Genomic DNA, 14,446 nt, shown 5'->3' with positions numbered 1-14,446 from the left:
GATGAGAAAAGCAAGCAAGTGGTAATGAAAATTATGGAGAAATGCCCAGAAAAGCATATTATCGGCCCTGGTTGAATGGACAGAACTGATGCTTCTAGGGCATCAAAGGAGGTGCAGTGTGTTACCTTGTATTGGTCTTTGGTGATACCTATGCTTTGCATGCTGAAAGCCACAATTTTCTCCTCTTACACAGATAGGAGAGCAGTGCTGGAACATTGCTAACTTCATTCAGAATAATGTTGCCAGAGCTAGCTAGATGGCTAAATGGTTCCTTAGCATTTTAACTATCCTTAGTTAACTATTTAATTATTCCTTAGCCATTTTAACTATTCGTATTATGCTATAAATCTGACATTTTCACGCCAAAAACAATAATCTTTTATTACAGTATCCAGCACTAGCCTTGACAGAGTAGCACTGCCTTTCTGTTACTTTCCTTGTTGCCTAGGATTTCCCAGCATTACTGTGCAATGGGTAAAAGATACAAAGTGCTTTTGCATAGTAACATCTTCAGTCATGCATAAGGGTAAATAAGAGAACAATAATGCTGGGAGCAACAACACTTTGCAATAAATGCAAACAGGTTACTCCCATCCTCTTTTTATCTTTGATGTAAACCTGATCACTTTTACATGGCTTCCAATTAATGGGGGATAACAAACTTGAGGATCCAAACTGCTGGGTTAGTGTACACGCTTCCCCTCCGTGCTTACAGGGACAACTTATAAAACTTAAAACGAGAGTTATATGACTGCCTTGAGGCTCAGTGCAAACCTAGCCACTTGCCACTGAAAATCAGAAGGGGAAAGCTTTACAATAAGAGTGTCAAAGAATATTGGAGTCTTATTTAATACTTGGAGGAACCTGACTGTGGCTATCATGAAAGAGAAGATAGACGATATTGCAACTTTATTCTCAGAAAAAAGGAAATGAGTGGGCAAAACGCTCCTGCCCAATACCTCTGCTTCTTGGGAGTGCCTGCTTATTTATATTAATGTTCTTATTTATATCTCAAATTTCCTCCCTAATCTCAAGGTGATTTGCAGAGCGATTTTTCTTCATTTTATCCTAGCAATTATATTGTGGAGTAAGCTGGGGTGGATTCAACTGGGTCTCCCCTAGTCTAATGTAGCATCTTAATCACTATATCACACTGACCACTGACATTATTTCCACATATTCAAATATTTTGGGAAGGCACAAACTAAAAGAAGCCAAGATTTTAAGGAACCCAATTTTTTCACCTTATGTAAACTAATGGCATTGTCCAGGATGCACTGAATCTTACCTGTCTGCCTCCCAAGCTCATCTCGGAGATGCCCATAAACCTAACATCCCCTTTCCTTCATAATAATAGTCCCAGACCTGAAGCATAGACATCAATGAATATACTGTTTGGGACACCAGGTTTAACCAATCACAGAAAAATATCTATGTGGTTGCTAGGAGTCAAAAGCGATTTGATGGTACATAATTATCATCAATCAGGTTAAATCTTCAGAGTAAAGCAAAAAAAGAGAATCAATTATGCCTTTCCCAGTCCTGAGGGTCATATTGCTTTTCCATTTGGTGAGACAGCATAGCAGAGTGGTTGGACAAGGGCTGGGAAAACCCATGCTCAAGTCCCAATGCAATCACAGAACTCTCTGAATAAATTTGGGTCAGTTGCTCTATCTTACTTCAGCTTATCTCATAGCGTCAAGCCCCCAATAGCAGCACATGACCAAGAAAGGAAGGTATGCAGTGTCATTTATGAGGTTTAAGGTCAGGGTTAGGCTACAGTCTTGAAAACTATGTAACTATACTCCAGCCTTCATTTATAGTGACTACATTAAGAAAGGAGTTCTGTGAGCTATTCCATCCTTTCTCACAGATTCCATCACAGACAGAAATTTGCTTAAGAGATAAAGAGGAAATACCCATCAAATCCTTAACTTCTAAGTTCTGAAAGCCTCCCTTTTTCTTTCCTAGATTCTGAGGATGCAAGGGTTGTTGTGGGGATGAAAACTAGAGAAGGTCACCATGTATGCCACCTTAAACACCCAGAGGAAAAAAAATGGTATATAAATGCAATACATTAAGAGACAGTGAGAAAGCCATGCATTTAAAAGGTAGATTTAAAACAATGTGAAACCAACATTAGCCTGAATAATTTTTCAGTAGTTTATTGTGGAGACATACAATTCTTTGATAACAAATACACTCAAAGGGGGGGGGGAGACTATATTTTATGCTAAAGGACTGTTCCCCATTCTCCTCAACTATCCCCCCCCCCTAGTTCCATTAATCTTTCCTTTAAGCCCAACCTGGATGAAGCAAACCCAAACAAATGCAAGTTACAAGTTAGCGCATACTCAACTTTGGAAACAAAAACTTACATGACACACAGAACACTCAAAGACAGACATCACACAGAGGGATGTGCATGAGATATTGGGTGGAGGGAAAAGAAAAGAGGAGGGGACTGGGAGAGAGGATAAGATGAGAAAATATGTTGTTTAGCGCTTTTAGCTAGAAACATTCCCAGTGGCTGCCATTCCTGAATACAACTGAGAAGCCTGTTCTTCCTCCTTATACTAACACAGTACTCCTATATGTATTATTCCACCCTGCAGAATTTGAGATAGGCAGGCGGGCAAACCTCAGAAGATTCCACTCTTAACATCCTTTAGGCTGGCTTAGAATGTTCCAAGTCTTTGCCAAGGCAGGCAAACATGGTCCAATATGGTTCAGAAGAGTGGCTGGAATAAAGAAGAGGAATAAAGGGCAGGAAGAGAGTCAAAGAGAAGAGCAGAAGAGAGTACAGAAGAAAGATCATGCAACTTCCTCCTCTGCCTCTTCTTCAAACTCGCCTTCTTCAGCAGTAGCATCCTGATACTGCTGGTATTCTGAGACCAGGTCGTTCATGTTGCTCTCGGCCTCTGTAAACTCCATCTCATCCATGCCCTCACCCGTATACCAGTGGAGAAAGGCCTTGCGACGGAACATGGCTGTGAATTGCTCTGAGATGCGCTTGAAGAGCTCCTGGATAGCTGTGCTGTTACCAATGAAAGTAGCTGACATTTTAAGGCCACGGGGTGGGATATCACACACAGCTGTCTTGACATTGTTGGGGATCCACTCCACAAAGTAACTGCTATTCTTGTTCTGAACGTTCAGCATCTGCTCATCCACTTCCTTCATAGACATCCTGCCTCGGAAGACAGCTGCTACTGTCAGGTAACGCCCATGTCGGGGGTCGCAGGCTGCCATCATGTTTTTGGCATCAAACATCTGTTGTGTTAGCTCTGGTACAGACAAGGCCCGGTACTGCTGGCTCCCACGACTGGTCAGAGGGGCAAAGCCAGGCATGAAGAAATGCAGGCGAGGAAAGGGAACCATGTTCACAGCCAACTTGCGAAGGTCAGCATTGAGTTGGCCAGGAAAGCGGAGGCAGGTTGTTACACCGCTCATGGTAGCAGAGACCAAATGGTTGAGGTCTCCATAAGTGGGAGTTGTTAGTTTGAGGGTACGGAAACAGATGTCATAGAGAGCCTCATTGTCAATGCAGTAGGTCTCATCTGTATTCTCCACCAGTTGATGTACTGAGAGGGTAGCATTGTAGGGTTCCACTACCGTATCTGAAACTTTGGGTGATGGCACCACACTGAAAGTGTTCATGATACGGTCTGGATATTCCTCACGAATCTTGCTGATCATCAGGGTACCCATCCCTGATCCAGTGCCCCCACCTAGCGAGTGGGTAAGCTGAAAACCCTGGAGACAATCACAGCTCTCAGCTTCCTTTCTTACCACATCTAGGACAGAATCGACCAACTCAGCTCCTTCTGTATAGTGGCCTTTGGCCCAGTTGTTCCCAGCACCGCTTTGACCTGAGCAGCAGGAATTGAGGGGGGGGGGAAAGGAAGAGGATAAAAATATTTGGTTTATTGTTTGCCAGTTGCAATGAGTTCAATGAATGCTTGCTATAAATTAATTTTCACTTTCTCTCATTCACTTTTTCCCCCTAAAGGCAAGCTTCCTCAGTTGCTAGGTTACCAGAGGAATCAAATCATTTCCAGATGAGAAAACAGAAGAATGCTAATGAGATGGACTCAAGCCCTAGTATCCAGCTTCTAAAATTAGTTGGGGCAGGAACTTGGTGGGCATCAAAGAAGATATTCACAAACATTTGGGCTTTATATTGCTGACTTCAGTCTTACCGCATCAAAAATGCTTTCATTATTACAGAACATTACTGATACATCTCTATTGTCAATCACTTCAAATTCTACATAAGGTGTAATCTTTTGTAGTGTGTGCAGAATGTAAAGTAATGCAGCAATAAAGGAAGGTGTTGCTATCTTATTTTAGCTTCTTTCCGCAGGCACACCTTATACATAGAGTGGTTTAAATTAAGAGCTTCTTTGCAGACTTAATGCTGCTGCTGGGACATGGCAATGCACAGCTTGCCTTAATACCTCAATGTTCTTCCCCTTTATCCCAGAGCAAAACGAAAAAAAATACTTTGAACATCTGCATACCAGAATGTCAATGCATATAAAAATCTACATAATATTTTGGAACAGTCTGCAAATAGTGTCCTAATAGCTCCAAGGGAAATGAGTTGTGCAAGAGCCTAGCTCATATCTGACATCATAATTACACCACCAGTTAATAGCAACTGTATTTCACTCGAACATCATACAGAAATATTTGTGTGATCTTGGTTTGCCCTACTTTTGTTCCATTTGGATTTCAATGTCACTGGATTGTAGAAACATAGTGACATTGATCATTGCTTGTTAAAGATATACATGTTACTAAGTGATATCCCTAATGTGTGAAGTCTACTCTCCTATCAGTCAAGACTTATGGACAGGGCAGAAAGAGAATAGTTGTTTTAACACTGGAAAAAAATTAAGACTAAGAAACTCATGCATCATGATAGCAATACTGTATATATCCTGTTCTCTGACAACTCCTGAATTGAGTCTTTCTCAACAGCCGGTCAAACAAATCTGGTTCAACAACACTGAAACAATTAATTTCTAAACAACAGATGCTGAATTTGTAGTTTTGTTTTTGCTGTAAATCATATTATTTCAGATTTTTAATTAGTTGTAAATTAATAATTCAAACAGAGCGTGAAGAAGCACGTTTAGGGAGATAGCTGCAGTATGCAAAATTTCTGGTCTAACTTGACTGGAGAATAATTGCAGAGTACCTCATCAATGATCCTTACCAAAGACAAAGTTATCAGGCCTGAATATCTGTCCAAAAGGTCCAGATCTTACAGAATCCATGGTTCCAGGTTCCAAGTCAACCAAGACAGCTCTAGGCACATATTTGCCACCTGAGTAGAAAAATAACTTTAAGAATCTCCCTGCTGACAAATCAGAAACAGTTCAACACATTTAATCTAACATGCTATGTCTGATTAAGATTTGCTTTCAGGGTTACTATGGTTTCATCGTGATAGCAATACGGCCATTCTCCCAGCAGGATTAAGGAGAGATACTAACAGATTTAGAGAGAAGAAAATGGTTGGATTCATAAAAAGGACTGAGGTGACAATGAGTTATAGATTATATACTAAACAAAACTGAAATCGTCATATATACAATAAACAAGTTAGGGAAGGCCTTATACCACCACATTGTACTTTTTGCTCAGCAAACAGCATGTTTCACTTAGGAACCAAAAAAGACATGTTCGTTTTATTTTTTCCATAAAAAAAAGAATATATCAGCTATCAGGATAGAAGTGGGCAGAAAGGAGATAACATTGAACAGAATAGAGGCAGCGAAGAGAGAGGTCTCTGGCACTCTGAAATGCAGGGAACCTGACCTGAGGCTTCATTGTAGTAGACGTTGATCCTTTCCAGTTGTAAGTCACTATCTCCATGGTAGCTGCCGGTGGGATCAATGCCATGTTCATCGCTGATGACTTCCCAGAACTGTTAAGTCAGGGAAAAGGACAAAGAATTAGCGACAAATCCTTCTGAAAACCAGACTGGGGTCACTTTCATGTCAAGGTTCTACCCCATATTTGGGTAGCTTTTATGTGGGAGTGTAGTGCGACATATCATCAATTTATCCTGAGGGGCTTCAATACTGGACTGGGTTCATTAGCAGGGAGGGTACCATCTGGGTTTTCCACTAAAGGTGCCAAAATCACAAAGCCTTTTTCCATGAGTCTCTAGTGCAGCCTTGCAAAGCAGGCAGATACATTTCTTTACAGCTGATGGCATTTGTCAATATGCACCTGTTGCATAGGACAGCAATATAAGGGGGGGGGGGAGGTTAATTGCAGCATTGCCCCCTACTTCAGATCATTTTGCCAGTCAAACGGCACATATTAGATCTGCTACCAATTATCTCAAGGCAAAGGTATCAATTCCTCTTCACTCAACAAGCTCTTATCTGTCATCCTGACCTCCAAAGGAATTTGTGAAATAGACAGGATTGAGTTCCACAGAGACATCAACCAGTCATCTGATTCAGTACTACGGCTTTCAAACTTTCTACCTTCAGGGTACAATTTTTGAAAGGTCTAGTAGGTAATCTAAGAGACACCCACACCAGGCCATACTACACTCTGGGCAATAAGAAATTCAGTTTTGACACTCCCAACTCCCCTGTACTCCCAAGGACACTTTTATCCAAGTACAACGGAGACGATGTCTCATATGGTCCCAGCAAGGTTTTGGAAGACAGGATTTGGCTGCCTGCCCTTAATCATTTAAGCATCTGCTGCTGCCTGCTGAGGTTAATACACAAACCATGAGAAGCTTTACTGTGTTTCATGATCTGTTGCCATAACTGCAGCTGGAATTCATAATCTTTTGGGGAAATGAGAGGGTGATAGTAAATCTCATACAGTACTGGTAATCCTTGATTTACAACAGTTCATTTAGTGATTGTTAAAAGTTACAACAGCACTGAAAAAAGTGAGTAATGACCATTTATCACACTTACAACCGTTGAAGTAACCCCATGGTCATATGATCAAAATTCAGATGCTTGGCAACTGACTCATATTTATGATGGTTGCAGTGTCCTAGGAACATGCAATCATGTTTTGCGACCTGACAAGCAAAGTCACTGTCAATATCCAGCTCGAGAATCCAAATACAACCCCAGGTTCATTCCATCTCCAAAAATCTTACTGTTTATTGAATACACTGCATAGTAATGTTGAAGTAATACCAACATCAATTCATAGACTTAAAACAATAATTTTCCCAGCCAACCCCCCCCCCCCAAAGCCTTATGTAGTCCATATAAACAAGTTCACTTTGTTATGGGAACCGCCTGCTTCAAATCCACACCTGTTATGGTGTCCTTGAAAAGGTTTCAGGCTCTCATGGTCTTCAGCGGAATCATAGAAGTCTTGTTTCTCCTTCTCTAACCCACTCAAAAGTAACATCTCCCCCCGCCTACAGTAAAGGCAAATTGAAATGCAGAGGCATATAGCTGCCAAAGTTTTATCCTTGAGTCACTAGGGAAGCCAGATTCACTTACAACCATGTTACCAACTTAACAATGGCCGTGATTCACTTAACAACTGTGGCAAAAAAGTCATAAAATGGAGCAAAACTCATTTAACAAATGTTTCACTTAGTAACACAAATTTTGGGCTCAATTGCGGTTGTATGTCAAGAACTAACTGTACTTTCTATGATCTTAAAAGCAGTTTCTTCATCACAGCCTCCAAATGTTTAAAGTGCATTCACTATCCTATAAAGTAGACTCCAAGAATGTGCCCCACCCACTGCAGGATCTATGCACCAACTTGTGTCTCCTCCTTTCTCGGAGAAATCTAGTGGATGATTGCAAGAATGGGATGTACAATATGCTCATGGGACTTATTTTCATACCACAGAAGAAGATTGCAACAGGATAGTTTTAACTATGTATACCTCCCTGTTTAAACCCTAGGAATTCAGCTGTAAGCTAAAGATTAGATATGATGTGTTTAATGATTAATTATTTGATTCATAATATGTTTTTTCCTATATAATATTTTGCATATCTGTATTTGAGGTTCTGGGTCTGATTGTCCAGGAACCCAGTGGCCATCATTTTAGGATACTTCAGTAAACTACTGTAATTTGTTTCAGGTCTCCAACTGTTTCAATTCATATAATAGAGGACTTTTTTTTTCTACAAAAGCTTTCTCTTTCCGCATCTCCTAGATGTATATGTTCTAAGTGTCTGTGCTATGGGATATAAAAGCTTTGTAGATGTAGAAATATTTAGTTTCGCTTCTTTGCATCATAAATGCATTGCCTTTTTCAGATCAGTGGCCCTTGGGAAGGTGAGGGAAACTTGTCTTTTTGCAAAGGCTTGTTTTAGCTATCTTTTGCAATGAGAAGAGGAAGAAAACATTTATTTTCCCTCTTAAGTTTAAGGAAGAATCATCGCTCTGTGGTAATACATCTGTTACTTTGCCGACATTGCTATCTTGAAATAGGACAGATATAGTCTCTATCTGTAGTCCTGGAGAGCCACTGACCAAACTGTTGGCAGTACTGAATTAGGCAACTCATACACAAAACTGATGGATCAGAATGAAGATCTGCTGGTCCAGCATCTTGTGTCATAATACACTGAGCTGGATGTCTTGGCTCAAGGAAGCCAACAAGTGGGAAGATGAACACAACCAAACTACTCTTTTTCACTCATGGTGGCTTCACACACAGAGCTATAATTTACAAACCACAGTGCTGGGACTGCACTGCACTAAGCAAGACAAATAAATCATATTATGAGTTAGCATAAAATACGAACTCAGCCAATTTAAACAGGAACATAGGAAAACTTCCTTTCACCATTGGCAACCAAGCAAAAGGATCAGTGTAATTCCTGAAATGTTTAAACTTTGAAGTGCTATTATTTTCCCATTTTGGGCATATTAGCTGGGGATCCTGTCTCCCAGCCAGAGTAATGAATGTTGCTGGGACATAGGAGCCTTGGTGGAGCAGTGGGCTAATGCCTCCTTAAGTAACACCAGCTGCCTGCAATTAGTGCAGGTTCGAGTCCCACCAGGCTCAAGGTTGACTCAGCCTTCCATCCTTCCGAGGTAGGTAAAATGAGGACCCAGATTGTTGGGGGCAATTAAGCTGACTTTGTAATAATGCCGCTTGGGGGTGTGTCTGAAAGCCCTAATAAGCAGGCATATACATAGAATGAAGGCTACTGCTAAGCACATTGCTTTGTGCTTAATTGGAAGCCGCCCTGAGTCTTCGGAGAAGGGCGGGATATAAATGGGATTAAAATAAAATAAAAATAAAATAGTATTTAAACTACTAGTTCTTATTTCAAGTTCTTGTGTTAGATCTTAATTCTATTGGATCCTCTACCACAGCAGGATTTAAAACAATTTGATCTAAAGTTGTTGTTGGTTGCACCTTAAATAGAAAAATTCAGAATACTATTTATGTTAACTGTGCAGAACAGGACTTTTAAAGAACTGTACTAAATTATGTTGGCAAAGATAGCAAAACTGACTGTTTTAGTTAAAGAGAACAATCTATATACGGTAGGTTTTTTTCCCCTACTTGGAAACTGCTTCTGGACTTTGTGCTTGAAACGGAAAAATATGCAACTTTGATTTTAGGCTTTGTTGACTAGAATGACTTTGTTGTTGTACAAATGGTTTGAACTGTTTAGAATGTAAAGCCAAGGGCTGAAACTCACTCTTTTTGTATTCTTCCGCAGCAAAGAAAATTCAGAAGTCACTACTTATTTTTACTTCCTCTTTGTACTTTTCTTCTTCCTCTTTGTAGACTTTGGTTGCCATTTGTATTTTATCTTATAATAAACTTTAATGAACTATTAAAACTCGTAATACTAAATTACGTTAATTTCAAACAGGTAGTCCTTGACTTACAAGCAATTGTTTAATGACCGTTCAAAGTTACAACAGCAATGAAAAAAGTGACTTATGACCAGTTTCCACATTTGATTGTTGCTGTATCCCCATGGTCACATGATTAAAAATTCAGGCGCTTGGCAGCTGGCATATATGGATGACAGTTGCCTTGTCCCGGGGTCATGTGATCACCCTTTGTAACCTTCCCAGCCAGCTTCCAACAAGCCAAGTCAATGGGGGAAGTGGGATTCACTTAATGACCTCATGATTCACATAACTGCTGCGATTTGCTTAATGAACTGTGGCAAAAAGGTCACAAAATGGGGGAAAACTCACTATCTTGCTTAGCAACAGAAATATGGGACTCAATTATGGTTGTAAATCGAGGAGTACCTGTAACTTGTACAAAAGGAAACAGAAGGTGGGCTTATTTGTGTTTCTAGAAATCTATTATACTGTACCCTGGCTTATTTTTGCCAGTAGGATCTGGGAAGCCTTCCATTCAAACATGCCCACTACTTCCCCTCACAGAAGTAGGGAAGCTCTCCCTTTTTTGTCTGGCCTACTTCTCTGGGCCTTGCAGCCCAGGCAGCCTGTGCAGCAGGTTCTCCCTACTTTGTGCCTGCTGCCACTCAGCTTTAAATGGAATTCCTGGGTCATACTTGTCTCTCTCACATTCTGCTGCAGCATGAGTGGCAGTTTCTATTTATACCAATCGCCAGGGAAAGCAGGCGGGGCTTGAAAAGCCCATACGTCGGAAACTTGACACAAGCTTTTGGAGGATGAAGACTAGGGAGATGCAGACACGGCCATGTCCCTTAAAGTTCCCCTCCGCACACACACCGTAGGGAAAAAAACAGAGTGCAGTCGCAGAGAAGGAAACACTGCAATTATAAATCCAGCACGTGAGCAAATGACAGGCCTTAGCAATTGCCTGGATTGCTGAGGAGTTCTTCCTACGGCCCCAATCAGGTGCCAGGGCACTTGCCAGGCTGCAGGGAAGGCTTAGCAGCAAGGACACTGTCCAGCTCAGCAAAACTCAAGCACTTCACTGCCCTTCAGGCTGAGAATTTACTGCCATGGTTCGTTTTCATTTTTCTCCCCATATTAGGAAGAGAAATCAGAGGTTAGACTCTCCTGGTTGCCAAAGAGGACTCAATAGCAAAATACAAGATTATACATCTGACAGAGCCTTAAAGTTAAGAGAGATTGTTTATTTTGACCAACAATAGCCACAACTATTTCACAGCTTGTAGGCCAGATTTGATAGCGGTCATATCCAAGTCAAAGAGAAGGAGTCACTTTTATTATGGCGGCAGGTGGAGAGTTCAGATGCTGCCTTTGCATGTGGAGAGCACACCAGATTTCATTGCTGTAAATCAGGGGTCTCCAAACTTGGCAACTTTTAAGACTTGTGGACTTCAATTCCCAGAATTCCTCTGCCAGCCCTGCCGGCCAAAGAATTGTGAGAATTGAAGTCCACAGGTCTTAAAGTTGGCAAGTTTGAGACCCCTGCTCCAAAGGCTGAAGCTTTTGCTGATACCAGCTTGGCTTTGCAGACTGGAATGTGAGAGTTGGGGACAAATCCTATCACTAAGAAAGTACACTGAAAATTGTACATAAGCCTTTTAAGTTCCCTGTGAAGGGAATGGGCTGCTCTGTTTTTTAAATTAAGTTTTGGAACCTCACAAGATTTAGCCACAAGTTAAGTATCTCTTTTAAGAGAGGGACAGGAAGAAAAGCTGCTCATTTCGTTTAGGGAACCACAGCATATTCTGTGAGAGGCCTTGCAGCAAGATAGCTGTAAAAAAAATACATCAACCACATGAGGGATACTGGGAATGGTAGCCATATGTCAGAAAGTCAAGGATGCCTTCTGAAGCAGTAGCCAGGCTGGTAACTAACTGTCTCTTTTCAGGGAGATACAAGTTAACAACAGCTTGAGGTTATTCATACTGATCCAACCCCAGAAACAGCTTGTTGAGCTTTCAAAAAGTAAAATGAGCTGAGCAATGGTGACTCATTCAGACTGCAGGGGAAGGCTCCTACCAGGAAAAGCTCATTTACATAGCTAATAGGCAGCCAGGAAGAAGCACCTCTTTCCCCAATATTTTTGCAAGGAGGAGAAAATATCCCAATTACAATTGGTGAGCTCCCCTTTGGTGCAGTCTTAGCTGGAAGTGCCCAGTTTTACCAGCTCTGTAATAGTTCAGCCTCAGCAGTTAAGTGTTAAGTGATCTCCTAGGAGGAGGGCTGGTTTAGTAACAATCCAGTCCCTCCATCAGTGAGGGAGGAAGGAGAAAGATCAAGGTTCAATTTTCTCATATATCCATAAACCTATAACATTCATTCTTGATGTGAAGAATTGCGTTGCTAACAAGGGTGGAGCACTATTGTGGGGGAGGAGGAAAAGGTGTGCCATGTTTCTGATCTTCCCCTTTCCTTAGAACTGGTGGGTTAAGCCAGCAGTTTGTGGATACAAATTAACAAAGGAAGCTCAATTTTCTAAGACAGTTGAGAGCTGGCTGCAACTTTCTAGAAATGTTGGTGAAAGACCAGATTGCCTTACAAATTCCACGTCAACACAGAAGTCCATTGTGGCCAGGAAGAATACATTAGTTGTCAGAATTAAGATCAAAGGTAGTTCTTTAATAATGACTAACTCATTCAGTTGTTATTTGCAGTTACAATGGTGATGAAAACATAACTTTATGATCAATCTTCATTTGTGAGCTTTGCAGCTGTGTAAAGCAAAGGAAAACTGAAGTAAGATCATAAGGACAGCCATGGTGTCACATAGTAACCATTTCATTTAACAGCTAAATTGCCAGTCCCAACTGTGGTTGCTAAAGGAGGACTACTGTATGGCATTCTAAGGCATACCAGGAAAAGTAGATATCAGATGCTTTTGAGTGTTTCCCTCCATACCTTGCCATTAGCTATATTGGCTGGGACACATTCTGGAGGATACCTGGTTGGCTACGTCAGATAATATATTTTATTCCAATCCACTGATAGCTGTGAGAGCTGGGGTTAAGATATCTAGGGCAGCCAGGCTGTGGGAATTTAAGAAACAATTTAAACAGTTCTGAACACAATCTAAGAAGCATCCTAAAAAAAGTGCATGACATTTAGAGATGCTGTGTAACAAAGGAGGAAATGTCTTAAATAACTCAGTGTATGTCACGCACCAGCTTTGCATTATGTGGCATCTTACAAATAAGCTGCTGGGTTATAATACTCCTTGTTTAGCCAGATGCAACTCAACAACATATGTGGAGGGGAACAGGAAGTTCTTCATAGTCAGCTTTATGCCCCAGAGGACACAGTTTTTACCCTATTTCAGGCCAATTTCTTACTGGAGTTAGTTTTTCACAAACTCAGTTACAACAAACAGGTTACAATAATCTAAGTGCAATGAAGTCAGTCAGGATTTGGCTGGATTTGCGCCAAAAGCTCGGTGCAAACGTGCCTCTTGGCAGACTTCGGGAAACGCATCCCGGGCCCGATATACTCGGTCATTCAAAAACCACTAGAGGATCGATCCGCGCCCGACAGAAATCAGAAGGATGGACGCGTTGCTCCCCCCCCCCCACCGTCTTTGCTGGGATTTCTTCAGACGACAGGGGACGGTGGAAGCCATTTTGGCGGCCGCATTGCAGAAAGATCCGCCCACTCTCGCCACAGGTTCCCGGTTAGAAAATGCGGCACGAAGCTAAAAGGGCTTCTGCCAAAGGCTCTGAACACCCAAGCCACTCTTCTCCCCTCTGCCAACGCCGCGCTTTCTCGCCATTTCCCAATCTCCCCACTCTACGCTCCAGGCACATTCCAGTAGGGAGCCATTATGGACAGGCATTCCCGAGGAGGACAGGAAGAGAGACCAGAGCAGCGAAATTTCCCGCTCAGCTCCCCAACCCCCTCAAGAAAATTTCGATCGCATTGCTCTGGATGCCCCCCCCCACGCGCCTCGATCCCGAGCGGAGTGGTTCTATTAAGCTCCTGGAGGTCACGTTAACACCATTCCCGCCCTTTGTCTCTCCGATCGCAACCTTCCCGAAAGCCAAGTCGGGGAAGAATCCCTCCCCCAGCCGCGTTTTATTTTATTTTTATTTTATTTATTTTAATTCCATTTTTCCCCTCTAACCTTGGCCCCGATCTGGTTGCCGCACTGGCCGGCTTGCAGATGCACGATCTCCCTCATGGTTTTGCTGTCGGTTGCTTTTAGCTGCGCGTAAGCTCTACTTTCGACTTTCCACGTCTCTCTCTGGCTTCAGCCCGTTCCGGTAATGCGCCTTAAATGGGGCTCCGCCGGGGAGGGAAGGGCTAGTCTTGCAGCGACTGCGCATGGGCTGCACTTGACTGCCAACGCCCTTTCTCGCTGCTTTGCCAGGCGGTAGCGCGCTGTATGTGCGTCTGGCGCGTCTCTCTGGGAGCCGAAATGTTTCCCGCCTGCCCTGCCGACGTTCAGGTGCTCTTCTGTCAACTCCTAGATGAGAAATACCCGAAGCCTTTGTGGCATCTCCGAAGACAATCTCTTCTGTTCGGATCGGGGTGGTGGTGTGTGTGAATGGATAGGCGTACTTGTTGT

General features: G+C 42.2%; 1 protein-coding gene across 1 annotated transcript; it reads right to left on the bottom strand.

Moving 5' to 3' along the window:
* Positions 1-2,129: 2,129 nt before the first annotated feature.
* Positions 2,130-14,169, bottom strand: TUBB4A (tubulin beta 4A class IVa). Its single transcript, XM_081318462.1, has 4 exons — positions 14,003-14,169; positions 5,830-5,938; positions 5,225-5,335; positions 2,130-3,872 (listed from the first exon to the last, which is right to left on the bottom strand). Exons 1-4 carry the CDS (start codon positions 14,057-14,059, stop codon positions 2,815-2,817), a joined length of 1,335 nt encoding a protein of 444 aa, XP_081174588.1. The 5' UTR covers positions 14,060-14,169; the 3' UTR covers positions 2,130-2,814.
* Between the last annotated feature and the right edge of the window lie 277 nt (positions 14,170-14,446).

Source organism: Vipera berus (genome assembly GCF_964194415.1).
Source record: "Vipera berus genome assembly, chromosome: 2".
NCBI classification, from domain to species: Eukaryota; Metazoa; Chordata; class Lepidosauria; order Squamata; family Viperidae; genus Vipera; species Vipera berus.
Note: the sequence above shows the minus strand (reverse complement) of the source record. Positions and strands in the feature narration are given on the sequence as shown.

Excerpts from the sequence above, each read along its gene's own strand:
- TUBB4A (XM_081318462.1), bottom strand. The coding sequence starts at position 14,059 with ATGAGGGAGATCGTGCATCTGCAAGCCGGCCAGTGCGGCAACCAGATC. Across the intron at positions 5,939-14,002 it reads GCAACCAGATCGGGGCCAAG|TTCTGGGAAGTCATCAGCGA; the intron begins GTTAGAGGGGAA and ends CTGACTTAACAG. Across the intron at positions 5,336-5,829 it reads CTACTACAATGAAGCCTCAG|GTGGCAAATATGTGCCTAGA; the intron begins GTCAGGTTCCCT and ends TTTTCTACTCAG.